The 27151-nt window shown below is 56.5% G+C and overlaps 2 protein-coding genes across 4 annotated transcripts in view; one reads left to right on the top strand and one right to left on the bottom strand.

Moving 5' to 3' along the window:
• Positions 1-2481, top strand: part of ANGEL1 (angel homolog 1) — a 23902-nt gene extending 21421 nt beyond the window's left edge. For both annotated transcript variants that reach the window (XM_033410426.2, XM_004262270.4), the window contains one exon: positions 435-2481. In XM_033410426.2, coding sequence (XP_033266317.1) covers positions 435-595 — 161 coding nt within the window. In that variant the 3' untranslated portion in view covers positions 596-2481. The remainder of the gene's footprint in view (positions 1-434) is intronic.
• VASH1 (vasohibin 1) lies at positions 2383-27151 on the bottom strand. 2 transcript variants are annotated; one of them, XM_049705626.1, is made up of 8 exons: positions 26308-27151; positions 25497-25883; positions 18848-18936; positions 17584-17640; positions 15948-16022; positions 12872-13253; positions 10991-11103; positions 2383-10067 (listed from the first exon to the last, which is right to left on the bottom strand). In XM_049705626.1, the coding sequence occupies exons 2-8, from the start codon at positions 25797-25799 to the stop codon at positions 9995-9997; spliced, it is 1092 nt and encodes a 363-aa protein (XP_049561583.1). In that variant the 5' UTR covers positions 25800-25883; positions 26308-27151; the 3' UTR covers positions 2383-9994. The 2 variants fall into 2 exon arrangements, with proteins under 2 accessions (XP_049561583.1, XP_004262317.1); XM_004262269.4 differs by having other exon boundaries at positions 25497-27151.

Genomic DNA, 27151 nt, shown 5'->3' with positions numbered 1-27151 from the left:
ACTTGGTTAGGTTAGAAACCCTATTTCCTGTCTTCTCACCTCTCACAATAGTCACAGTATAGCAGTCTATCAGCCCCATGCCTGTTTTGTTTAAAGCATGTCTTTTAAAATGTTTGGATTTTCTGTTGAGAAATCAAATTTTACATAGCAAATCTGGACTTCGGCTTCTCTTGGAAAATCAGAAGATCTTGTAATGCTGGGCTTGGACGTGCACTCTAGTTTGCTGCAGTCCCACCGAAGCCACCTGGCTTCTTTCATTGACATATCATGGCATATCTGAGAAAATGAGCCCTCCGCCAGAGGCGGCAGGAGGTGAGGGAGGATAGGGCTGCCTAGGAGACGCAGCCTCCTGAGGTGTGGCTCCCACGGGGCCCCCCACCCCATGCAGCTTGGCTGCGGCTGCCTTACCCACCGGCCTCTGCTTTGTGCTCCAGATCGCAGGCTTTGTCACGATGGAACTCTCAAGCTCCTGGGCCGGCTCTCGCTTCTCTCTGAAGAGATCCTCTGGGCTGCCAATGGCTTACCCAACCCCTTCTGCTCTTCAGACCACCTCTGCCTACTGGCCAGCTTCGAGATGGAAGTCACCGCCCTATGACGGTCTCCCAGGGGAAGAGAGCTTCTCTTCCAGAAGAGCCACCTGGATCAGAGACTGTGGAAATATCCCATGCTTCTGGAAACTTAGCTCCAAGAAACTTACGTCCCCTCCCCTCCCCTCCCCTCCTCGTTCCCTTTCTCCCATGGCTAGATTTCCTCCAGGCCTGTCCACATTCTCTGCCTGTGGTCCCTGCCCCGCCCCAGCCTCTTCCTAAACCTGTGCCACATACTGGGTGGCCCTGGGAGAGGCAGAAGGGGGGGTTCCCCTTCCTTCCATGTATCCAGTGCTCCCCCTTGATTTTTAATTACCAGGGTTGCGGGAGCTATTGATCTCATTGGTTATTTGTATTCAGGCCGTTTCTTGGTGGGGTGCCTTCTGACCTGACCTTCTCCCTGCCTGAGACCCCTGGGCCCAGCCCTCTTGCCAGACACACACGCGTGAGATGTGTGTTGTGTGTGCATCCTCTCGGGGTGGGACTGCTCTGCGTAGTCATGCCTGTCTCTGACTAGCCCACTTTCCACACTGGGGCTGTCAGCCTAGGGGCAGGTGGAGGGCGTGACCGGGTAGCTGTGTGCTGCCAGGCACATGGGCACCTGGCTGCCAGCGGCAGGAGCGTGGGCCCGTCTCTCCTTTTATCATCTGTGTTTCGTTAGGTGTCCATCCTGCCAACCAGGGCATCCTCATCGTCCGGGCTCTGGTAACAAGTGGGCCCCACGAGCTGGAGCAGTGGATTCAGGGATGCCCTTGACCCAGAGCTCCCCACAGGCCTGGCATGCTTCCTCCAGGGCTCATCCCTTTCCCCAGGCTGCCCTGTGGGAGGCCAAAGTTTGAACCCTTGTGTGGGGTCGGTGGGCAGGGGTAGTGGACTGAGGTGCCAAACTCTTTAAGCATGAGGAGGAAGAACTGTCAGGGAGCTCCTATCTCACTGGAGGACTGCAGCGAGGGCGGGAGTCCCAGCGGGGAGAGAGCCGGCAGGTTCTGCAGCTGCCTCAGCTGGGACGCAAGACCTCAGGGACTTGTTCCCTTCCCTCTGCACAGCTAAGCTGCAGCTCTCTGGTCCTCTCCTCCCGCTGCTTTTTACTCTTTGCTGCCTCCCCCATCCCCTTCCTTTTTTCCACTAGAAAAGCCTGGTATTTAGCTCAGGCCAGACCTTCTCAGCAGAAAGGTGGCCCTGGGCAAACTGGAGGTGGTGGTGCCCCACCTCCGGCAAGGCGGCTCATGGCCTCTGCTTTCCCTCTCCTGGTGCAGGAGCACCCTGGGGCCTCCAGGGGGTGCTCCCTTGCCCACATGAGTCACCTGCATGCCTGAATCCTGCATCGCTGGGTGTAGCTGCTGGCCCTGCAGACTTGACTTGCTGTTGGCCCACTTGGCCTCCAGAATGGGACTGGAGGATATAGCTGAGAGGCTGGAGTTCGGGACAGTTAGCTAGAGGTTAATGTTTTCTCCTTTTTTTTTTTTTGAGAGCCGAAGACCCAGCTTGAATAATTCTGCTGCTGCGTTCATGGTTATAAGCTTTCCATGCCTGGGTTCTGGGGAATTTATCTATTCATGTATATTTTTAAACATTGTTTCCTGGGTACTGGGCATGTGCCTGTCTGAGCCCCAGGCCTATCTGTCCACACTCCACCATCCACTCTGTTTGTCTCTCCCTGGGCATCTCCTGAGATGGTCTCAAGACAGTGCCCTATTGGTTTGTAGGACTAGGGCCCATCACTGTTTTTTTCTGCCAGGAAACGTAGTTTAAAAATGGCTAAAGATGGCAGAGGGCAGGAGCTTGATAGATGATCTTTTCCTTGTTTTCTTATTTTCTGTTTTGGAAATGAAAGGGGGTTTTAAATGGTCATTTGAACTCTCTTTTCCAAATAAAGGTTTACCTTTCCCCCCTACTGTTGGTTATTTTATTAGGATCCTGAAAGGCATGGGGGAGGGAAGGCCTGGGGAATGAGGTGGGCAGAGAAGAAGAGACTGATACTGGGGTGGGGCCTCAAACCTGAGATCTAGACCAGAGAAAAGGGTTATCATCTCCCTCTGGTAACTGAGCAGATGCCCACTACTCTGAGGCCTGGGAGGAACGGCTTGAGCGCAGCCTCCTGCCCGGACTTTCGTGGGGTGCAGCTCTCTTCTCCATCCTTGCCAAGCTAGAGGAGAATACTGCTTTCAGCTGCTCTCATTCTTATTCCATCTGCTGCCCCTGTACCTGCCTAGTCCAAGCAGAGGAGGATCTGTGGCGAAAGCAGGATGAGAAGTGTTTTCCTGGTCAAAGCCATGGCAGCTGCGTGAGGCACGATGCACGTGGCAGATGCCTCTTGCCGCGCTTCTATTTTTGATCATCTCTTCTGTGTTCAGGAGCCAGGGCTGAGCTGTGAGCCACCTGTTGCTGGCAAGGTTTCTCATCTTTCCTGGGCCTCACTGTGCTGGGACTTCTTCTTCCTCCAGCCTTCCTGTGCAGCAGGTCCACCAGCCCCTGTGCCCGTGGGAAGAAGCCCTGAGACAGGTGTGGTTTTCTGCCTTACCTGAACAGAATCCCAGACCCCACACCTCTGAATCAGTACCTGAGAAGCTGGGTTATTTAAAGCTACCTGGGTACCAGTTGAACCGCCTGGGCTGGGATTTAGCCAGGGATTAGGAACACCACTTGTCATCTTGGCCTGGTCACTTGGTGATTGTGGGTAAGTTAACCCCTCCCTATGTTGCACATATCTTGGTGAAAGAGAAATTAAAAGTAATATTCTTTTCCACGTGTGAGGAATTTTCAGATCTGAAATTACGTTATTTGAAGGGATGCTAAAAATCCCAGAGTATTATTGGTAATGACAATAATTGGTAATTACTGGTTACAATAGGAATTGAGGGTGGGTAGTTCTCCCTAGTCAGCCTGGACAATTGGCCCTGGGGGCTTGGAATTATTTTATAGCTCCTAAGCTTTGAGGTATGTTCCCAGAGACCCCTTTCCTGGCCTGGAGGGCTTCCCCCTGGTTGAGGTGAGTCATGTAGCATCTGCACGGCACTTTGATTCAGTTTCGAGTGCTTCCACTTCCATGATCAGTAGACAGTTGCACTACAAGGTGGCAGTTCAGGTGTGCATATCTTACCTTTATATCCAAGGAAACAGATCCCAAAGAGGTAAACTGAGAACCTCCTTTATTTCTTGCCACCCAACTCCTCAGAACACAGCCTTTCCTGGGAGTAGAAGAGACAGGTTGTCTTCTAAGGCAGATACATGGGGCTGGGGCTGGGAGAAGGGAAATGACCAACCAGTCCTCTGCTGGCTTGTTTTTAAACCCTGGTTTTTCTCCCCAGTTCTTGCCCTGGTGTAGCTACTGGACTAGAGGATTGTTTTCTGATTGGTTACATAAGGCAAAGCATGGCTTCCCGTCTTCTGGGAGCAGCAGGGGCCCACCTCCTCTAGTTTCCCCCCGGGGAAAGAGAGCAAAACAAAACTATCCCAGGCAAGGGCCAGCCAGCCAGATGAGAACCTGGTAGGGTGATCTCTCCCAGGTTAGGAGAACGTGACCTTAATTGGGAACTCTGCCTTCTGCCCCATCCCTAGTCAGTTCCTGTGCCCATAAGGCCAGAGGCCTCACACAGCTGCCGAGAGAAGAGTGGAGTCTCCACACTTAACATTCTTGGAGGTTCTGTCTTTCCCGTGACCAGGTCCTTTCTGGCTGGGGGTTGGAGGGAGTGCACATTCCCATGTGGGCTGCTCAGAGCGCTGTCCCTCAGCCCACCTGAGGTGGCCCATCTCCAACCACCTGCCAGGCCTCAGCGGGCCCCTCACCCCCTTGGCAAACACTTTAAGGGTTACCAGGCAGCCTGCACGTGGCCCAGTCGGCTTGGTCTTTGGTATGACCAGCACTTCCTGTCATCACTGCCCTCCACAGTCGTGGTCAAGATGTCAGATCCTGGCAGATGTGGGTGCAGAGCTTCAATCTCTTCGCGTCCAGGGCTCTGAGAAGTGCCACCTGCATTTAAAGGCCCGACCCACTCTAGTCATGTGCCTAAACTAGGCAGGCACATGCCGTGAGCTTGAAAGAAAGGGAGCAGAAGGAAGTGCGGTAATGCCCCCAGCAAGCTGCGTTCTGGTCCTCTTGGGAGTCCACAGTTGGCACTTACCTCTGCGTCAATTCTAAGAAAGTGGCCAGGCAGTGTCCCCGGTGAGCCTGGTTGACTCATACAGACTCACCGCACTTAACCCAGCCCTCCTTCCACGAGAGCACTCCTACTGTGTATGAGCCCATCTCATCGCAGTCCACCCACAAGGCCCTTTACTTGGTACTTTGGCTGGACTTGAGTGTGTGCATTTCAAGACTGCCTTTGTGTAAGGGTGCATAATCCGAGTTACTCACAAACTCTGGTTTATTGAAAGGCTCTTTTTCGTTATCGTTTAAGCTGGATTTAAATGAACCTGTAATTAACATAACTGCCTCTTTTTAATGGCGTACAGTCTAAGATGTTCATGGATTCCACCGGACCACCCCTCCTCTTCCCAGTGGCCATGCCTCACCACCACGCTACCGCAAGTGAGGGACTCTTGCTGTGCTAAACAACACTTCTAGTTAGGACCTTATGGGGATTGGCTGCGATAAGAAGTAGGAAATATACTCCCTCCTCTTATGAGTCTAGGTTTTACTCCCAAGCTGAATGAAAGGAGACCAGAGAAACAGGGAGGAAGGGTTAAAGGTAAAAAATGCTGTGGGGTCTAAAAGATATTTCTGTGCAGGTCTGGTTGTAATTGTTTGGACTTGCCTTAAAGCATTGGGAAGAGGTCCAGAGCTGGAGGGACAGTGTAGAGGAAGAAGGGTGGAACCAGCGGTGTTTTCCAAAGCTGTGGCTTTAACCACCATAGATTCTGCACTGGCAACTGTGATGAGAAGGGACTGCAGATCCCTGTTGCTATGGTTTCCTGAAATAGCCTCATCTCCCAGGAGAACACCCAGCCTTCCTCTTCTGCTCCTGATGGACTGCTGGGGACTAGGACAGGAAGAGCAGGGCTCTGGAATGCATCCTGCGCCTCTGGGGGCTGAACTGGCTGTGTGAGGGAGAATGCATTCATTTACAGCCAGCAGGAAAGATCTCCCAGATTAGGATTAGCAAGAGCTGAGTGGCTTCAGCAGGCTGAGGGTGACAGCCTGGGACCCCAGAAGTTTTATCATGACTGCAGGGGCTGTGAGGTGTCCCGTTGGCTTGTTTGGGGCTCTCTCACCTCCGGGCAGGTTCTCTCCGGAGCTGCCGAGGCGGACACTGGTGGGTGGGGCAGCTCCAGCCTCAGCTCCCAGAGAGAAGAAGACAAGGTTTACAAACTGGGGCTTCCTCCCAGCCCACACAGCTGAGCTGGGGAGACTTTATTCATTTCAAGGAAAAAGTGAGAACAGGAATGAGACGAAGTGTAGAAGTCAAAGGGGGACGGCCAACACTGATATGAGAAGAGGGGGAACAAAGTCCAGTACAACATGGCAGCCAACACAGAGCTCGAGGGAGGGGCCGTGCACCATCACTAGGCCCCAGGCCAAGCGCACCCGATTTCTTCTCTCATCAGACTTGAAGAAAAAGGGGAACTTGGGACTCTGGAGCACCAAGATGGGGCGAGCGGGTCAATACTGATGGACTTGGAGCTAGCACCGCAGCAGCCCTGCCTGGCCGGGGGCAGACCTCACCTCCCACCCCACGCTCCCCCAGAGGATCTCCCTGCCCTTCCCACTGGTTTCTCAGTGGAGCAAGGGAAGTGGGGATTTCAACACAGCCCACTTCTGGCACACAGAACGTGGTCGATATGCTGGGCCCAGCTCACACCTCCCTATACTCAGAGGCCGGGGGGCGGTGCCTGGGGAAGCCACTGTAGCTAAGCTGGAAACCACCCAGGCAGGAGACCGAGGCACGCACAGGCACACAGGCCTCTGGGCGCCACCAGCCAGAATTAGACCCCGTCCCTGGGCCGGGAAGTCCAGTCCGAGCTGGAAGCGTTGGCATAAGATGGGGGCATAAGCAGGGGGCATAAGATGACAGAGTGGGCCAGAAACCAGATACGGCCAATCTCCAGGCTCTTTCTGCTGCTCAGAACCTTGGCCCTAGGCTTCATCATGGCACCTGGGGGCTGGGGGCGCCGCTCTCCCCACTTGGCCACGCCCAGGAAGGATGGGTTGGCTGGCGGGATGGGCGAGGGGACCATGACCGTACTGAGGCCACGGGAGGGAGAGGACTGGCAGGTAGGTGGGTGGGAAGACTTGAAACCCAGTTTCCCAGTGTTCTGACCCGGCACTCAGCACAGAGCACAAGCAGTCAGGCCTTGGGGAGCAATCACTGCCCGCCCTTGCCGAGCCCCCTTCATCAAGCAGCTTTCTCTGCCCTTCCCTTGACCCCTCCCCAGCCAGCAGCCCCTACCCCTGAGGAACCCACGCTGAGAGCTGGAAGGCAGTCCTGAGTCGGGAGGAGCGAGGCCCGGTCCCTCACAGGAATTGAGATGAGGTGATACTGAGGATGGTGACTAAGGCCCTGAAGTCCCTGCCTCTGCCTCCCCAGAAACTCTGCAGCCAGGCCAGCCCTGGGGAGCAGAGCCTGTGTAAACACGCCCAGGAGGGGAGGAGGGGTTGCTACATCTGTGAAACAGTTAAATTAAAAAGCACCGCTGTATCCTGTGGGTGTCCACAGGCCCGAGGTCTGAGCGAGGAAGGGGGAGTGCTAGGGGGTTATCAGCTGTGGGTGGTCGGCTCCCTCCCTGGAAGACAGCAGTAGGGGTTGGGGCTTCGTCCTGCTTCCTTCTCCCCAAAGGGCTCAGGAAGGAGCCAGAGGGTCAGAGCACCCTGCTGGGCTCCCACACCAGGAGTGGCTCCCTCACATCTCACCCTCAAGCCCTGTGGTCCACAGGGGCATCTGGGGTGTCTGCCAATGAGCAGCCTGCACGAGGCACCCACATCCAGACCCACAAAAGTCCTCACTTTCAGCCTCACGCCTCCCAAACGGATCCATCTCTGCCTCAGGCGAATGTGTGAACGTGGGGACCCACCACCCCTCTCCCTGAAAACTGGGATGGGATGGGATGGTGAGTTAGAGCTCACAGTGGCCCTCGGATTGGTCTGGCTGGGGTGTAGTCCGGGGGACAGGTTAGGCACCTCCCCAGGGCCCAGTGACCCATGAGAAAGCCAGGGGACTGAGCAGCCGGCTTCCCTGTTGGGTCTGGCTCTGGGCCAAGAGCTGCTGGTGTTAAGAGCTGCCAGCCTGGTGCCTTCCCTGGCGGGCACTTGCGTCAGCAAACACATCCTGTCTCCCTCTCTCCCTTTCTTTGCTTCTCAGGCACAATCCATCTCCCTGGCAGGCTGAGAATTGCACTATTTCAATTCCACTCCACCCCTTCTGGTGTCTCAGCAACCGCAGGCAGTTCCTGGTATGTCTCTGGTCTGCAGGGAGAGCGAACATGAACGTGGGGTAGCTGCCCACTCTGAGCAGCGTGAGCAGCGAGGATGCTGCCCTGGCCCGGCCTGCTCTGAGAGGCCTACAAGTTTTCACGCTTTCCACCTCAAAGTACCTTGGTGGACCTCTCCCCAGCCCAAGCTCTCTCTGCTTCAGAGATTACAAACCAGCATTCTTTTTCACGTTGGGCTTTACAATTTTCTGAACTGACTGCCAACATTTAAAAATCAGCATATTTCACATAAAAATTCAGAGTTCTGGCCTCTCAACAAAAAAAAAAAAATCAGGCAATCTGATACTGCAGGGCCTGCGCTCAGAATGGCTGAGCAACAGCGGCTGCTTTAATGGGGTATGTCTTCATTAATTTGCCACAATCCCCACCCAGCCCTGCAGCCCTCCTTTTAGTCATCTGCCTGGCCCCGCAGGCATTTGAGTTTACAATTCTGGCTCTGGTCCTCCCTCTTCCAGGCCCCCAGCCCCACTGCAGCCTTACTGCCAGCTGCCCCTGGCTGAATCCTAGCCTCTCAGTATTAAGAAACCTTAATGGTCATCTCATCCAGTTATCCTTCCGTAACCTAAATCCTTTCTATAGCTTTCAAGATGACAAGCAGCCATCTAGTCTTTGCTTGAATACCTCCAGCAATAGGGAACTCACTACTCCCCAAAGCCGCCTGATTCTAAACTCTCCCCCACATTCTTTTCTCACTTACATTCCCCAGTTCTCGGGCCCTGCCTCTCCTCAGTGGCCGCACTGCCCCCTTGACCTACACCTCTTTGTTACTTGGGCCTCCAGAACCTTCCCGCAGGCCCTCCAACCTCTCTCCACAACCTCTCACCTGCCCGCCAGGTATCTCACACCTGCCAGGCAGGCTGTGCAGATGCCAGCAGCTCAGCTTCTTCCCTGATGAGCTGCCTCACACAACAGGCCTGATCATCACTGGGCCCTCCACACCTACCCAGGCTGCTGAATGAGGGGAGGTAGGGCTGGGACACAGGCAGCCCGATCTGGTCTTCATTTCCCCAGCAAGGGCTAAGGTAACAGGAAGGGGGAGCAGTCCCTGGGGACTACCTACCAGGGGGACAGACCTAGGCCTGAGTGGCCCACCCCATCCCCAGCCACGGTTCCTGGACCCACCAGGTCTATTCAGTCCCCACAGTCATGCTGAGCCCAGTGCATATCTGGGCCCTTGGCACAGCCCAGCCCCTCTGCAGGGAGGCCCCGGCTTCAGCAACAGGCAGAGCTGGGCTGAGCAAGGAGGCCAGGTAGGGGTCCGGGAACCCTTCCCCCAGTGGTTCTCTCCTGGGCTCTCGTCCAGCCCATCCCAGCACGGGCCCTGCCACGAGGCAATGTCAGCCCACAAAACACTGTCCATGGGGCTGCAAGGGCCCGAGGACCCTCTGAGCCACGGGCTCTGGCTCTCGGGGCAGATGTGGCCTGTGCTAAGCTCCTGATGTGGGCCATACAGCCCTTTCTCAGGGTGGTTCCTACCCTGCTTTCCTTTCCCTGGGTGAAGATTCTGCCAGGGCAGACAGGACTGGAGAAACACCCCTCCCTCCATCCTGCCACAGGCCTAGCAGAGCTGGGAGGTTTCCCATAGATGGAATGGACCCAAATCCCAGAGAGACCTTGGGGCAGGGGTACCAGCAGAGCCAGCAACCCCTCCTCACCCAGCCCTGTGGCGCTTAGATCCTCTAAGCACTGGCCTTCCAGCCACTGGCAGATCCATTCGTTTTAAGTTTTTTCCCAAATACCTTAAATTTCAGTTGTTGAGTTAAAAACTCAAAATTAAACTCTTCACTGCCTCGTGGTCCAAAGTGAGGGGGCTTGGCCCAGCGGGAGGGGCAGCATCTTGGGTGGCTGAGCTGGGACACGCTCTTCCTGCTGCCCCTCACCCTGCCCCACCATCAGCCCCAACTTCCCCAGGAGCGAGGCCGGTTCTGGCAGGTAGATGCCGGCCCCCAGAAGTGGGTGCGGCTGGGGCACTGCCGCCTGCCTCACACCCGGATCTGGTACCCATTGAGGTCTGGCATGGCTTTGGGCTCCGAAGGCTTCTTCTCACCAGAAGGCCTGCAGGGAGGAGAGAGCAGAGGAGGGGGAAGGGGTGAGTGGCCCGTCAGGGAGGTGCGGGAGCAGGGAGCAAGGGGTGGCTGCCCCTGCTGGCTCCCCACCTCCCCAGTCTCCAAGGTGTCCCAAAGGAATCGGTAGAGCCCCTGTGGAAGTGTGCTTCTGGAGCGCCCACACGCCTTGCTGTCCTGAGTGTGGTCCCTGCACTCCCTTGCAGGGTACTGCTTTTCACGGAGGCCAACAATTCCGGCTGCAGTTAAGTAAGAAAGTAACAGTGTAATGCGTCCGTCTCTGTGAGGGGGCTCTGTTCTCTCTGAAAACCTCCTAGGTCAAAGTGAAGGATGCTGGATATTGGAGGCCAGCTTGGCGGCCCTTACACCAGAGAGGTGCTTCCAGAATGACAAGGACATTTAAAGCAAGAGCCAGGCCGACGTGTAGGAGACAAATCGGATGAGGCAGCCTGGTGTCTTAACGGGATGTTTCTGCAGAAACCACAGACTCACAGGGGCAAAAGTTTCGTTCAAAGCCAGCCACCAGCTGCCATCTGACGTCAAACCTTTTCCAGTGATATTCCTGAAGGATTCACTGTAGGCAGGGCCCCGCCCCTTCTACCCTCCCTCCCACAGAGCCCATTCTGCAGCTGGCCTCCAGCCTTCCCTGTGGGTCTCCGGCTTGGCATCTGGGCCCCGCATAGGATGACCAGTGGGCCAGCAATGTCTTCTCTCGAGAAATGGGATCGCATTGCCTCCATATCAACACACAAACAAACACACCATCCTAAGTTCCCTCCAGCAGAGGCAAAAAAGAGAAAGGTGAGAAAGAGAAGAGGTGGGGGGAAGAACAGAGGGATCTGGAAGGTGAGAGGGAAGGAAAACGCCTTTTGCTGTCTCCCCAGCCGCCCACCCAAGGCGAAACCCTTTTCTCACCGCCTTTCACTGCGGCTGTTCCTGCGGTGGGGGCTAGACTGGCCCCGCTGTGGGGAGGACACATCCTTCTTGCGGTCCTTGGTGGGGGAGGGAGGGCCGGTCCCTTTGCCAATCTTGGTGGGGAGGAAGAAACAAACACTCATTCCAGGACTGCCCCAGAGCCCGTCCTGCCCGGCAGGAGCCACAAGCCCCAAAGCTGCCCTGGGCAGGGCCCAGGAAGCCTCGAGCCATGCTCTGCCGTCCCAGGGTCTTCCCAAACCTGTTTCCCAGGCACTAAAACTGCCAGGGCAGTGGTTCCACAGCAGGGCTGCCTAATCTCTGTTGGCCCCTGAAATAGCAAGGATTTGGGTGGAAGTTACTGAGGGTTCATGGTGGCCCTTGAGAAAAGGACCATTTACCCATGCCAGGTAGATGTGCCGGCTGGGGAAACAGCCCATGTCTGAGCTATGGGCTGGGATCCTACCAGACCCAAGGGTGACACTGGTTATCTCGAGTCAATCAGAAGTTCAGACTAGCAGCTATATCTCTGATTAAGGAAAAAAATGAGAAAAGCAAGTGAATTTATGCAGCACTGTCCGTTTGACCTGAATCTTCAAAACTTGGGGTATACGGGAGTGGTACTGGAAGGGGGCAAATAACATGGGAAATGCACAGCACCAAACAGATTGGGAAACACAGCACGAAAAACTAGGTAATAGTGCCTCCAACTCTAGATCCAACCTGCTCCCCTGAAGACGCAGTAACACTCCAGCAGCTGGGCACCCAGAGCTCTGCAGGGGAAGAGGGCAGCCCCTGAAAGCGGCAGGGTCAACTACAGCCCGCTTCTGCCCTGGGGAAGGCACTGTTGCCCGACGGTCTTGGCCTAGGGGCTGGCTGGCGGGGCAGGGCTGCCTTAGCTCTGCCGCATCCCCGCTGGGACACCTGAAAGCACCTGTGATGTGCCTGGGTTCGCCATCCGGACACTGAGCCCCAGTCCCATCTGCCTCCCACAGCCCGCGAGCAAGTCTCTGGGCTGCCCGCACCTCACTTCCTTACCCTGAAAAGGGAGCACCCACCGCTGCCCGCTGCCCTCCCGGCGTTTTGGGGAGCAGCAGTGGATGCAAAGTTGCCACAGTCATGGCTGCGGCCCCAGGCTACCCGGAGGGGCAGCGCACAGGGCTGCATGACTGGGCAATGGGGAGGGGCTGGCAGGCCCCAGAGGAGGCACCCCCATCCACGGGAAACCAGGGAGAGGCCAAGATTTTACTCACCTGTAAGGCTCTGGGGACCAACTCCTCAGCAGCTCAGCCCGACTACTTCTGGGTCCAGCAGCCCCTCCCCCTCCTCCAAGACCCCTGCTCAGTGGGTGTGGGAAAGCGGGAGAAGGGACCACCCCGCCTTGTGTCCCCACAGTCTGAACCTCCTCCTTTTTCTGACTTCCTCCTAGCCCTTCACTGGGGCTAGGGGTCAAGAGTCAGGATACACGGGGGTGATGACAGCTGCTGCCCACCCCACACGACCATTCTCCAGATAGGCTATGATTTCCCTCCAGTCCTTACGCACAGCCCCCTCCACCTGGCCTGTGGCACCCCTGCCCTCCTCCACGTGCTCAGACCCGGCTCGTCTGCTGCCCCCTCCAGAGCCTCCCCTGGCCTGCTCACCGGAGGGGACTGTCTCATGGATGACGACCTTTGAGCAAAGCCCGGAAACTTCTCCCCCTCATCTCCCTTAATCCTGGCACCACCTCTGCTGGGGCGGGGGCGGGGGACAGGGGAGGAGGGAGGGAGCTTCTCTGGAAGAGCGACCCCCTAGGAAGCGGAAGCCCTTCCGTCTCCACCCCTGTCGGCCCCTGGATGCTCACACCCCTGGACGCTTGCGGGCAGGGCGGCCGCTCACACGGACCTTGAGCCGCATGTCGCGGGCGTGCCGCTCCAGCTCCTTGCGGAAGTCCTCGCGGCCCAGCCTCTCCACGTCCAGGACCGAGTGCTTCCACTCGATCTGCTCCACGCTGTGCGGGTCGTGGGACACGCACTGGCCCAGCTTCACCTTCTTTAACACGTGCCAGCAGCGGCTGTAGGCGGCCTCGTAGTCCAGCACGAGCTCGCTGAGGGTGCGGAAGGCCGGCGGCTTGTACATCAGGTCCTCGCGCCGGCTCATGCCCAGCGCCCCGTAGCGGCCGCCGAAGTTCACCCCCAGCACGATGTGGCGGAAGTAGTTCCCTGAGAAGTAGGTCTTGAAGCTGATGGGGAAGCGTTCCAGGGTAGGCATGCTGTTGGTGAGGTAACTGGCCGCGCCGCCCCAGCTAAGGAAACAGCCAGGGAGAGGCCCGAGGGCCAGCGCGCAGGGGCAGGACGGGGACGGCCTCCACCCCAACCTGGGAGAGGCTAAGTGAGCGGCCCTGCACCCCAGCTCCTGAGTGCTGGCAACAGGTCTTGCTCACCTCCACTTCCTGTCGTCAGGGTTGGGCCTGGCATGAGTAGGTGCTCAATAAACTCAATCTCTATGGGTCAGGGCACTCAGTGATTACCAGCTGCTGCTATGACCTCAAGCAGGGCTCACCAAATAACACCTTAAGAGTGAGGCCGGCACTCCAAACCACAGGGCCCTCCAGAGTCCTGGGCTGAAGGAAGGGTAAGAGGGCCCTCTGCCCACCACCCCGTCTCCCTCTCTCCTCCTGTCAGTCACACAGCCCTCCTCACCTCTACCTTGCCTCTCACACCGTCTTTCTCTCACACACACTTCCTCACAGATGCACTGACAATCCTGTTCTCTCTCTCTCCACCCCCTACGCACAGACATACTGCCTGTTGCTCTTCAAATAAAACCAAGCTCGCCCCCGTGGCCTGGGAGGCCGAGAGCCTGGTCCAGCGGCCCACTGCAACCTCCACGGGGGACCTTCTGTGCCAGCTCTTTCCTCTAGCTGCCCCCTCCACCCCCCGCTGCAGCTGCCAGCTCGTCCTCAGGCCTCAGGCTTGGCCAGCACCGCTGACCTCCCTTTCTAAAGCAAGTCTGCCCTACGTATTTTCCCCACAGCACATCACCACAATCTGTAGTTATTTCTCTTACTTCTTGGTTTACTTGCTTATTTTTTGTCTCCCCGACTAGAATGTAATCTTCTGAGAATGGGGACCTTGTCTGTCACGTTCTTTGCTGTATCTCTGGGGCCCAGCACAGAGGTGGGCACATAACAGTCACTCAAAACTCTTCTTGAACAAACGGGTAGAATGAGATAAACAGGATAAAAGCTTGGAGGAGAGACCACGGAGACACTGCATCCAGCGTCCTACACGCACCCGCTCATTCAACTGTCCTAACAAACTTGCAGGATGGGATTGCCATCGTCCCCTTCTGCAGAGGAGGACTCCAAGGCTCAGAGATGTTAAGGAACTTGTTCGGCGTCACACAGTGAGGATGCGGCAGAGCTAGGATTCAGGTCCAGGTTGGCCTGACCCCGAAGTCTGTTCTCTCAGTCACCACGATGCTTACGGAGCCCGACTCCTTGCAAGCGAGTGACTGGGGACACAGATGAGCAAGGCGCAGGCTCAGTGTGCAGCGAGGATGAGGCCCAGGGACAAACCCAATACAGTGCTCACCACGTGTGTAGGAGGGACCCGTGGTGGTCCTGTGGGGACAGTGGGGAGGGGTCCCCCCAGATAAGGGCTGCTCCTGTTTTCTTCCCGCCTACATACGAGCCAGCAGGTAACCCCTGAAAAGCCTGCAGGACCACGTGATCCCGTCTGGACCAGCTTCTCTGTGTGCTCAGGGGAAGGGGAACTGAGTCTCCCTCTTACGATGGGGTGGGAACCTCCACTTTGGTGTGTGGCTCTGAAGGGGTTGCTGGCAGCAGCCTGGAGTTCTTGGGCTGGCCTCACACTCGTCCCAGCAAAGAACCCTTTGGACAGGGCCATGCTCGTGGGGCTCTTTGGTCCATAGAGGACTGCCACAGTAGGCTTAGCTCTGAGGACCCCTCAGGGAGGGGGACCGGGGGGCACCCCTTCAGTGTCTTCACATAGTTTAAGGCAGGTATGCCTACGGGGGTGGGGAGTGTCCCCCTCAGATCACAGTCCTCCTCAAAGAAGCTGTGCTCCTGGCCTTTGACCGTTGTCTTCTCCTCCGGGACCTGCCCTAGCGAGTGGACTCCTCCGTCCCATTAGGCACCTGCCACCTTGCCCTGCTCAGCACAGAGCCAGGTGCCTGCACCAGGGGTGGCAAACAGAATATTTAAAAGCCTTGGTAGGTGCAGGAAAGAGGGTGATGTGAGGGGTGGTGGGCAGAGATGGATCGAGATTGGCCTTCAATTGGTACAACTGAGTGATGGGCACATGGGTTCCATTATATTAATCTATGCTTCTACAAGGTTAAGATTTTCTGCAAAAAAACAAAACAGGGTAGGGCTCAGGCAGGGTCCACTTATGACAGAGGACTGGCCATAAACACCTGTCTCCTTACTTTGCTCTAACTGGGGATATTGGGGGGCTTATATGTCCCACTTAGCTACTCTTGTAACCCAGCCATAGGTCCCAGTTCTACCCTTTGGGTGGGGGAGACTGAGAAACCCTGTTTGCTTTTTTTTTAATAGGCAGTTTTATATCAAAGATCCCATCCATTATCTCCACAAATTAACATGTCCTGGAAATGCCAACATCTGGGCATCCAACCTGCTTCTTCCAGACTCTGGTTCTGGGAAATAGCACAACAGCCTTATGAAACAATGTGCCCTGATCTGTGGTTCTGAGAACAGGGCCACCGCGTCCACGACTCAAAAAAAGCTGCCCAGTAAGCCTCGGAAGTTAGCAACAGATGCAAGGGACTGAGTCCCCGTCAAGCTCGTTCACATTGGGCCAAGTTCATGACTGCTGGGAGAGGGAGCTGGGAGGGCCCTGGAGCTCACTCAGCCCTCCTCTTCCAGAGGACGAAGCTGGCCCAGAGGTGCTGAGCACGTGCCTACCCCCACCCAGGCCTCTCAGAGGAAGGATACATTCCCAGGATCACGGCTTCCAGGCATTTGATTGGCAGAGCCTCTTTGGTCATTTCCTTGGCCAGGTCCATCAGCCTGAGGGGAAGGGAGGCAAGAGTCATAAGGACAGAGGCTCCTTCCGGTGAAGGAGTATCACGAGGTGGACTAGAGATGCTAGATGGACAGAGGCTCCCCTCCCTTCCAAGCTGCCTCAGCTCAGGCCCAGCACCTCCCTCTCCTTCCCCTCACATCCTTCCTGAGCCTAAGGGGATGGGAGAAGAGGCAACCACTGAAGTTAAGGAAAGAGGCCTCTTCCCCCTCCCCTCAGGCTCTGCTCCAAGACCTCTGGCGGGGAGGGTGAATGGGGGGCATGCAGTGGTAGGCAGATCTTTGACAGCCACTGGGCTAGGGGCCCTCTGAAGGTGGTGTTTGGGGGGCCCATGGGAAAGCATGCCAAGGGTGCTGGAGACATTGGCCTTGATCTTGATCTTGTCTCTTCACAGCACAGTGGACACCCCTGACCCAACTCTGACTTCTCTGAAGAGTTTGTAATTGATTGTAACTGCTGCCCCGCAGCTGGCCAGCTGCCTGGGGCCTGGACATGGGATCTCAGGAAGTTAGCTGCCCAGTGACTCCCCTGCCTGCTTCTTGAACTTGGAATTCAGGCCACTTTAACACAGACTATCCCTGAAGCCTGGTTCCTCCCTCCTCACCGAATGCTGCCCTCTGGGCCTCGGAATGCAGCCTGGCCACTGGCTTTGCTGGGGAGGGTGCTGGACTCCTCCATCCCATGAGGCTGGAGCTGGGCCCCCACACACAGCGGCCACAGGACAACAAGAGCAAAGCTTTGGGGTGAGCAAGGCTGCATTCCACCCGGCGGCTTGGAAAGGGGGTAATTAAGTAATTAGCTAATAGGCCATTTAAAGCATTTTTTACAAGGCAGTGAACATGGACAGATTATATGTGGAGCAAGACATAAAATTCACATTAATTTTAAAAGCATAGGGTTTTAGACGCCTGGACAGCTTTGGGCTGGGCCCCCAGACCCAGCTGTGGCATTCAGTCTCCATTCTGATCTGCCCTAAGGGTTTCTTCGGGGTGGATCCAGTCAGGGGTCAACACTTGGAGTGTAGAATGGGAAGTGAGAGATGCAGTGTTCTCTCCAGTGGGGTCCCTGTTGCTCAGAAACTGGGCCTTGTATTAAATGACCAGAAGAGAGTCCAGTAAGGCCACTGGGGTGACATGCAGGTCCCTGCCGTGGGGAGTGCACAGGCAGCTCCAGGGAATGGAGAGAGGCGGAGGGCTCTCTCCTACGAGGCCCACCTCTCTTAAAAAGAAGCGAGGCTCATACCCAGACATCTACCTGGGACTGCCCTCTGTCATCACCAAGCTGGGGGGCTGCCATCACCTTCCTGGCTCAGTGTGGATGTCAGGGTTCCTTATCCTCAAGGGAGCCCCAGCTGCCCGTCTTGGCCAGAGTCCCCTCTTTAGGATGTCCTAAGGAGGGCCCCACGGTGGTACTTGTCCTGCTGGCGGGCTCCCCTGGGAAGAGTCCCTGCCTGCCTCATAAGCTTCCACCCACAGGTGCCCGAAGGGCTCCAACTGGACCAGGCGCTGTTACCTTGGTGCAGGGGGACGAGGCACTCCCCACACTTACCCTGTCAGAGGTCTGCTCTTCTTAATTTCAAAGAACTGCGTCCCTGTGTGATTGTACCTGTGGGTGCCGGTTAAGGGCTTCCTGGCTTGACCTGGAAGAGGTGTGTCCCTCTGTCCTCATCCAGAACCTGGGGGTCCAGCACTCCCAGGGGTGCAGGCTGGGTAAGGACCCCACAAAATGCTTCTGTAAGGCACCTGGGAGGATGCTCAAGACCTGACTGTCAAGGGAGAAGGGGACGCAGCACGCTGCTTCTCCTTGCCCCACAGGGCCCCTCTGCCCCCTTCCCTCTCATCCTCTGCTGCCACCCTTGCTCTCCTAGGGAGGGAGCCATGGGGCAGGCAGCCAGGGCTGGGAAAGAGGCTGAGCCCTGGGCAGCTCTCTGCAGTACTTCATAGTCCAACCAGTGAGAAGCAGCGTGAACTGGGAGAAGGCTGGGGTGGGATTCCTGCACGACTGCGTTGCTGAGTGCCGCTCCCAAGCCAACCGCCTCCCTCTCTGGGCCCCAACGCCCCCACCCCCCCCACGGCAAAGGAAGGGCTGGACCCAGTTTTCAGTCACCAGCCTGGCTTTTCTTCTGCTCAGGACCCGCGCCTGGTGCCTGGTCCTGCCATCTCTGACCGAATCTGCAGCTAGGAGGGCGGGGGAGAGCCTAGGTCGCATAGCTCCAGGCAGGGCACAGGGGTGGAGGGGCCCAACTCAGGGACACTGGGGAATCCTGCGCTCAGGGGAGGCTCTTCCCATGCTGGGCAACTGGCCTCCTGCCAGGGAAGAAAAAGGTGAAGAAATGGGAGAAACTTCCAAGATGGGGAAGTTACCTCCCGAAGCATAAAATCCTTTTTCTCCATCTACCTGCCGCCCTCCCACCACATCCCCATTTTAGACCAGTTTTTAAACAGCCCCAAGGGAAACTCCCCTCTCTCCCTCTGCTGGCGCTGGATGGTCAGCAGAGGTCTGGCCTGGCGGACCTGGACTAGGCTTCCACCAGCAGGTTACTCAGGAGACATTTACCCCATCACACAGAGGAGGAAGCAGGTGGCAGAGAGGCTGGAGTGCGTCTGGCATTCATCAAACTACCTCCAACACCCGGGTGGACACAGGCTGTGCTTACACGACTCCGGGGCACAGAGATGCCATGGGAACGGCACCCCTGGAGTTGTGGAGTGAGGCTGCTCTGCCGGGCCCTCTCTGGCCCTGTCCGAAAACAAGCCCCACTTGGCCTTTGGACCAGCCGGACGGTGGCCATGACCCTGACCAGGGAGGATACTGCAGCTCCCTGATGTAGCGCTGCACGGCTTCCAGGCGCTCAGGGACAGGAGTAGAGGGCTGGAACGTAGGCACACTCGGTATGGGAATCTGGGGACGGAGAAAGAGCTCTGGTCACAGAGGGACGCTCACCGTGGAGCTTCCAGCCCACCCAACACTCAGATTAGCCCCCAGAGAAGCCACATCCCACAGAGGGCCACCCCGGTTCTCTCCTCGGCCGAGCCTCTCTCCTCGGCAGCCCCTTCCAGAGGCTCCCGTCAGGCCCCCACCACAGCCCTTCCTCTCCCTCCTGGCACTGGACAGCATTTCTAATTTGGAGCTTACGTCCATGTGCCAATTTTATGCTTCTTTAATGATTTCAGAAAAACACAGGTTGACTCACCTGACTCACAGGTGTTTGAATTTTAAATTTCATTAACTTCAAGGCTTAACAGGAATGTCAGTATTGGGGTGGTGTTCACTCTGGTTCAAGGGCCGGATCAAAATCGGTTTATCAGGTGTCCCTGTCCTGGGCTGGGGGAGCGCTCCGTGAGAGGCGGACACACCCTCGGCAGGTGGTGTCACGCACCACCCCCCATATCACGGCACAGCGACCAGGCCTTCCAGCTCCAAGCTAAGCTGTCCAGGAGTAAGTGCAGGGGGCACGTGGTCTGGGACAGGTCTTGCCATGGAGTAGCCACTTTGAAGGGGTTCCACGGCAGCACAGGAACTCCGGTTCCCCTTCAATAGCCCCCTGTCCTACCAGCTCCACACCTGTAACCAGCACAGGTAACCAGGGAACTGTACAGTCCTCCTCACCAGAAGAGACTTTCCAGAGCCAGACCCAGGAAGGGGAGAGGTGGGGTGTCGGGCAGGGGCCTCCTGAGGGCTGGGAACCGCCAGCGTGGGCTGCCTGGATGCTGGGAGTCAGGTTAGGAGCTGTGGACCCCCAGGGCTGTCCCTCGGCAACCAAGCCGTTGCCAGGAAAGAGGCCACCACCAGGTGTGCACCCCCAGGCCACCCTCTCTGGCCAGGGGAGCCCGATGGCTGGCGGTTTGGCTGCCACAAGTCAGTGAGGCCTCAGAAGCCAAGGGAAGCATCAACCGGGTCCTCGGGGTTACAGGACGGCCTTCACTGGGTAGAAGAACCAGATTTCCAGGGCCAAGGCCCACCCCTCTGGGGTCCCCCTTGGCTACCAGCACTGCCAGCTGTGAGGTGGCCTCAGGCTCCTCACACGAAAAGGTCCCACGCTCTTCCCCCCAGGCCTCTGCCCAGCCCCCCAGCAGGCAGGGGCTGCTGAGAGTGTCAGTGTGCACAGGTGGGGAAGGGAAAGGGCAAAGCAGGAGCCCACAGGTAGGGCTGGGCTGGGGGAGGTGTTCCCTGTGGTGTGGCGAAGGCACAGCCTTTTAAATAACGCGGCTACAGCGGCTGGGGCTCTGACATGAAGGGAAGTGACACACCAGTGATCACAGATGGCAGGGGGCACAGCACAGCCTCTAAGAGACACCTACTTGCCCCAAGGGGCCGAGGCACAGAGGGAAGGCCAGGTCCAGGAGGCAGCTCTGCGTGAACTTCCTCCCCTTCCCTGCCCGTCCCCTCCTTCCGGTCTGGGCAGTCCCAAGCCACTGACACCTCATCGGGAGGAAGCTACTTTCCCTTTCACACCACCCCCTGCTGCCCAAACTGTCGCCACCACTTACAATCAGCAGGGGGATAAAAGCCCCGGACGGTGGGCTCTCCCCCTGCCTGCCTGACCACCCTGTGCCAGACGGGCTCCAGAACTCTCTGAGGGCCTGGCTGGCCTCCCCGTGTCAAGGATATGGGGTGGGAGAGGAATTACTGCACAATTTACTATAAACAGCATGGCACGTGGCTTCTTCAGGTGGAAGATCGATCCCAGGCACATCGTTCCCACTTCCCGTGAGGGCATCCAGTGACTTCGAGGAGCCTGGGTAGGGACTGTAAGTACACCCTCCCGGGAGACACTCCAAACAAGGAGGGCACTGTGGTCCAAGAGTCCTTAGACTAAGCTCACAGGAGCCAGCCCTGGGCCAGGGCCGGGTGGTACCCACGAGGGCATCCCCTGCTACCCAGACAGAGGACCCAGGAACTGGCGGCTCTGCAAAAACTAAACGGCTCCGAAAAAGTTAAAAAAGACCTGGGATCCATGAGCAGGGGCTTAAAGGCCACCATCACTGAGGCTTAGCTGGAGGGAGCTGTCCAGCGGCTCAGTGACACATTAACTCACGTTAACCATTGCCAACAGGCCGGCACCTTTCTTCTGAATGTTCACACAAGCATACACTCATTCATTCAAAACAAACAGGCAAGATTCTGTACATCCAAATGATCGGGCCTAGTGGAGGGCTGGCAGCCTGGGTTTGCCCACAGCCCCCAACCCCAAACCAGAAGCCAGGAAATGCACCCTCACTGTTGAGCTGTGGGGTTAAGTGGGGTCACAGTGGAGGTAAGTGATATTGGCCCAGATCAATTCAGGGATGACTCCTCCTCCACTACCAAGGCCAAGGGTTACCTTTGCTCCAGGAACCCCCTAAAGTCCTGAGTTCTATTAAGACATTCTCCCCCGGCGGAGTCCATCTCAGACTAGAACAGAAAGGAGGCTTGGCGGAGGTGGGGCAGCCTGCAGCTGAGTGTGTGGACAAGATGTACGATAGCCTAAAGGCTGATAGAGCTGGATCTAGAACAGGTCCATCTCAGACTAGAACAGAAAGGAGGCTTGGGGGAGGTGGGGCAGCCTGCAGCTGAGTGTGTGGACAAGATGTACGATAGCCTAAAGGCTGATGGAGCTGGATCTGGAACCGGTCCATCTCTGTCTAAATCCCAAGCCTGCCGTTCACTGCCTGGCAGCAGGATCCTAGTGGGTTCCATAACAGAACCAACCTCAGAGCCTAGATGAGACACTGCATGTCCAGGCCTTAGGACAGGGCCTAAGGCCCTGCACACAGTCCTCTGTACACAGCAGAGGCTCGGGTCCTGCCCAAGGTCACTGTTATTCCTGTGCGTGCCAGCCCATGAGGACCCTGGCAATGCTGGCTTTTTTGGGGGAGATGTCCAAATTCGCATTTTGCAGGAGCTCGGTGTCCAGAGCCCCGCCAGTGGCCACTGAGTTTTCACAAAGGTGGTGGCAGGGGCTTCCCTGGTGGCTCAGTGGTTAAGAATCAGCCTGCCAACGCAGGGGACACGGGTTTGAGTCCTGGTCCGGGAAGGTCCCACATGCCGCGGAGCAACTAAGCCCGTGCGCCATAACTACTGAGCCTGCGCTCTAGAGCCCGTGAGCCACGACTCCTGAAGCCCGTGTGCCTAGAGCCCGTGATCCGCAACAAGAGAAGCCACGGCAATGAGAAGCCCGCGCACCGCAATGAAGAGTAGCCCCTGCTCACTGCAACCACAGAAAGCCCACACGCGGCAATGAAGACCCAACGCAGCCAAAGATAAATAAATGAAATAAATAAATTTATTAAAAAAAAAAAAGGCAGTGGCAGCTTGAAACATCAAGGAGACATTCATACAAAGGGGCACAAACTGCTCCTGGATCTGTGATCCTTTTAGAAACTGCTCCCCTTTAACATACTGGCATCATCCTTTTAAAGGACGTTTCCCCAAAGCGCCTGTGGGGTGGTCTGCTGCACCCTCACCTCCTTGCTCCATTTGCTGGGTACGTATTACATGCTCACCCATTTCACATGCTTTACTTCATCAGTTCCTCCCAATAACCCCTCAAAAGTGGGTATTGCTATTATGCCCATTTTATATTTCACAGCTGAGGAAACTGAGGCACAAGGAGTTTGCATACCTTCCACCTACAAGTAGTTACGGAAGAACCAGGATTTGAACATGGTGGATGTGATGTTTTATCACACTACACTGCAGGGGCCCCAGACTCAACCACCTGCAGGGGCCGTACAGGTAACCACAGGGAAAGCAGGCTGAGAGTGAGTGGTGGGGACCGTGGCCACCTGGGGGAGTGGAACCAGCCCTCACCTCCAGCTGCCTGCTGCCATGTGGGGTCACAGATTCTCTGTTTCCAGATCTTCTCATTTTCTGAAAAGATGCCAAAAATCTGGACCTTGAATGTGAAATCTCCCTATTTTAAATTTTGGCTCAAGTGGCCTTTTAAAACATTATGCCAGGGCTTCCCTGGTGGCACAGTGGTTGAGAATCCGCCTGCCAATGCAGGGAACACGGGTTTGATCCCTGGTCCGGGAAGATCCCACATGCCGCGGAGCAACTAAGCCCGTGCACCACAACTACTGAGCCTGCACTTTAGAGCCTGCGAGCCACAACTACTGAGCCTGCGTGCCACAACTACTGAAGCCCGCGCTCCTAGAGCCCATGCTCTGCAACAAGAGAAGCCACTGCGATGAGAAGCCCGCACACCGCAACAAAGAGTAGCTCCTGCTCGCCGCAACTAGAGAAAGCCAGTGCGCGGCAATGAAGACCCAACGCAGCCAAAAAAAAAAACCAACAACACAAAATAACCAAAAAAAAAAACCCATTATGCCATCCCCAAACTCTTAGTCTCACCACAGTGTAATCTCTTCTGTGAATGCCTCTGTGTCAACTCCAAGGGCATGACCACTCAGGGAGGGGCCAGCCCAGCACCGGGTGCATACTGCTGGCACTCTGGGACCTGACCCTGCTGCCTCCCGGCCTCCTCCACCCTGCCCAGACTCTGGGGCTCCTTCCTACTCTGGGCCGAGGTGGAGGAGGAACCCTCCTTTGGAGGAGGAACACTTTCCCTGTGGTTTGAGGAGGAGAAGTTTCAATTTTCCCAATCCTCTCACAAAATTCCTTCAGGACCTGCACACTCCTGTCAGTCATGACACCCCCCAACAGACAATAGCTTCATTCCTTCATCATTATCTTTCCTATGTATGAAGCTTGAAGATGACAAGATGACATTACCAAACCAGTTGCTAATGAGGTTGTCAGTTTTTTTTTTCAGCCCCCAGGAGTTGTGACAGTTCTGCAGGGGTCCATTCACACTCTCTCGTAGCCTGATTTAGACATCAGCAGGATGGCTGGATAGCCATCTGCTAATCCCCAACTTGCTCACGTGGGAGAAGCATGTGGTTCTAGCTTCACTGGAACAAATGCTGAGTGAGATCTAGCCTCCTCTCCTGATGAAGGATGTGAACAGAGGTAATGAACATCCAGTAACCAGTACTGGTTTGAGGCTTTACAGTTTCTTAAATGCTTTAAAACATATTCTCTCATTTAAGCTTCACTACAATCAACCCCATTCTACAGATGAGAAAACTGTGGCTCAAACAGGTTGAAGGGGCCTGCTTGAGTTCATAGCTAGGTGGGTGATCAGAACAGATGTCCATATCCTTTGACGTCACACTTCCTTTTCCAGGCATTTATCCCAAGGAAATAATCAGAGATGGACACCCAAACTCATGTTTTAGAATGTGCAACACAGTGTTCACTTTAAGAGTAAATTATCGCAAACAATGTCCAGACACAGGGAATTAGCTAAATTCTAAATTAGTACAGAAGGCGATGAGGTAGCCTTCAAAATCAAACCACATTTGATTTCCCCTGGAAATATATGGCAGTTCCTCAACCTTCAACCTCTGAATTCAGCCTGTCCCAGAAGATAGTCTCTGATGGTTCTACCAATAACTTGGTAAAAAGAAAACAAAATAGGCCACCTGTCTCCATGTCTAATCCACATTAACTGTTGCTCTCCCTGGCCCCCTCCTTCTCACCTGAGCAGGCAGGACCTGAGCCTGGGGCTCTGACCTCTGCCCAATTGGCTTTTCTTGGGGGATTTCAGGACTCTGCATTTGGGAGAGTGCTTTCTTAGTCTTAACCATAACGTTGGGGAAAAAAAAAAAAATCAGGCACGTTTTTCCACCTAGCACTATAGGGCACAGAAAGTCTCAAGAACCCTTTCATTCAGCAAACACTTACAAGTGCCTGTTCTGTACCAAGCACACAGGAGGTCTTGGAAAGACAAAGATGAATGAGACAGCCTCAGCCTCCACGGTGACACAACTGAAGGAGAGCTGTCATGGAGAAGTTCCAGGCGTACACAGATAAATGACTGAACTTTGCCCCTCTCCACAGGCCCTCTTCTAACTGCCCTTGAACCTCGTGTCCCCCCAAGCAAAGGCCCTGGAACCGGAAGACCTGGGGGTGAGACCCAAGCTCTGCCACTTACTGGCTGTGGGACCCCTAGTTCCTACTTGAGTTTTCAGCATTCTTGTCTGTAAAATGGGTCCCCAAACTGCACTTAATGCACAAGGCTGTTGGAGAATTCAGCAAAACAACACATGAAAATATTTTCTCAACATCTTAAGCCCTGGAGCCTCCTTAGTCATTCATTCTCTCTCTGCCCACAGTTCTCTGACTTAGCAAATAAGATGTCAGGCCACTTTAGTGTACTCGTTAGCCCAAAACATGGGCTTTTTAGAAGAGACAGAGGAGGGCCTCCTGGAAACAGGGCATGTGGACCTCACAGAACAACCTCAACGGCAACTGAGACAAAGTTCTTCTGGACAGGTTCAACCTACCTATATTTTTAACATATCACCATGCCAGTAGTTCCCCACCCCAACACAGAAAGTGTCCCTTTGCTCTGGAAGCCCCAAGGTCACTAAGATCTTAGCTCTCCGCTCCCCTCCCACACACAAACCCCTCACCTTGGGCAGGTCCATGGCCCCACGGATCCGCTGAGCCACCTTCTCTCCATCGGGGTGGATCTTAGCCACGTGCTTCCACATCCTCTCCCAGGTGGCCTCGTCCACAGGCAGCCCACCCCGGTTGATAAAGAAGGGGATGCCTCCATCTCGCAGGTCCTCTTCCCCTTCTTCTTCTGGCTCATCATCTCTCTGGGCTGAGGCTCCTTCGCTGGTCTCCAAACGCCTGGCCCCAGAGGGGACAGCAGCGGCAGTGGGGGCAGCACCGCTGCTGCTGCCCCCGACTACCTTCTTCCCCCCTGGCATCCCCAAATCCTTGACGGGGGTGGGAGGATGTCTCAGCGGACAGGGGTAAGAAAGGTGGCTCACAGGAGGCCTCCCACACACCAGCTGCAGAGATAACACATGGCCAAACAGAGTGCAAGGCGCCTTTAAGAAACCAGGGCGTGGCTCCCGTACAATAAAATACTACTTGATGGGGGGGGAAAAAAAATCAGTGCCTCAACATGAAGTGCGGGGCAGAGGGGGTTGGTTGTCCCGGATGAGCCTTAGAGGCCTTGTTCTTTATGAAAAACGGGATCTAGAGAATACTTCCCAACTTGGCAGCTTTCACAAAGCACCCCCATTTGACGGCGAGAACAATAACGGACAACAGTCTGGGCTGGCAGAGGAAAGTCAGACGGAAACTGAGGCCAGGCAGCTCAGATCTGCGGCCACGAAAGGGTCAAGGCACGGGTGCCCACGCCGACTGGGCGCCCCAGCTCCCAGTTTTGAAGGCAAGCAAATTCCACTACAAAATATCGTACTCTCACACCTGCTTGTGCTCCGGGGTGGGGGACCGACCCGACTCCAGGCCGCGTCAGCTCCGAGCCGGGACCCCCGGACCGGAGGGCGGTGAGGGGGCGCGATTTCTCCGACGAGAGGAGTCTGGGAGCCAAGACTCGCAGCTGGCGGGGTGCGGGGAGGGGGCGCGCGCCGACGCGCACATTCCACGCCCGCAGCCAACTCCCCGCACAAAGTGGGCTTTGTCTCGGCCCCCTGTGCCCTCGCCCCCGGGAAGGAAAGGCGGAGCCCCCAGAAGGGGGAAGGGCGCGGCGGGGAAGAGAAGCGGGGAGCGCCAAGGCCCCGTCGGTACCCAGCCGGGCGCGTCTCAGCGGGCGGATGGCGGGCACCCAGCGCCAACCTGCGCCAGCCGAGCCATCACGGGGCGCGGGTCCCGCTCCCGGGCCCGGGGCTCAGCGGGGAAGGCTCGGGCGGGGCGCAGGGTCACCGAGCGGCGGGCTGCGGCCACAGGGTCGCCGCCCTGGACTGGCTGCAGCATGGGCGGTGGCGCGGCCGGGACGGGCGAAGGATGCTCCGCGGCTGTTAGCTCGGGCTCCAGCTGCGTACCCCACGCCCCCAGCTAAGGGCTGGAGGCAGGACAGCTGGGCGGGGAGAGCAAGCCCGGAGGCTCGCGCAGCCACGGCCGCGGATGAAGCTAGAGGCGAGTGACAAAGCCTCGGCGAGCGCGGGCTGCGCTAGTCCCCGGAGAGCAGCCCGCCGAGCGCGGGGTCCACGCGCAGGTCGCTTCTCCGAGGCTCGGCGAAGATCAGGCCACCGCCACCCCCGCCGCCTCAGGACCCAGCAGCTGCCGGCGGGGTCCACTGCCGGCCCGCCGC

Source organism: Orcinus orca, chromosome 2 (genome assembly GCF_937001465.1).
Source record: "Orcinus orca chromosome 2, mOrcOrc1.1, whole genome shotgun sequence".
Lineage (NCBI taxonomy): Eukaryota > Metazoa > Chordata > Mammalia > Artiodactyla > Delphinidae > Orcinus > Orcinus orca.
This window is presented reverse-complemented; position numbering and strand designations above follow the sequence as displayed.

What these genes read in the sequence shown, in the direction of transcription:
- VASH1 (XM_004262269.4), bottom strand. Translation starts at nt 25,799, where the DNA reads ATGCCAGGGGGGAAGAAGGTAGTCGGGGGCAGCAGCAGCGGTGCTGCC. An exon ending in CGCTACATCAGGGAGCTGCA is followed by an intron (nt 17,641 to 18,847) that starts GTATCCTCCCTG and finishes CGGCACCCACAG; the next exon opens with GTACAATCACACAGGGACGC. An exon ending in GAAGCCGTGATCCTGGGAAT is followed by an intron (nt 13,254 to 15,947) that starts GTATCCTTCCTC and finishes CGGCGCGGCCAG; the next exon opens with TTACCTCACCAACAGCATGC.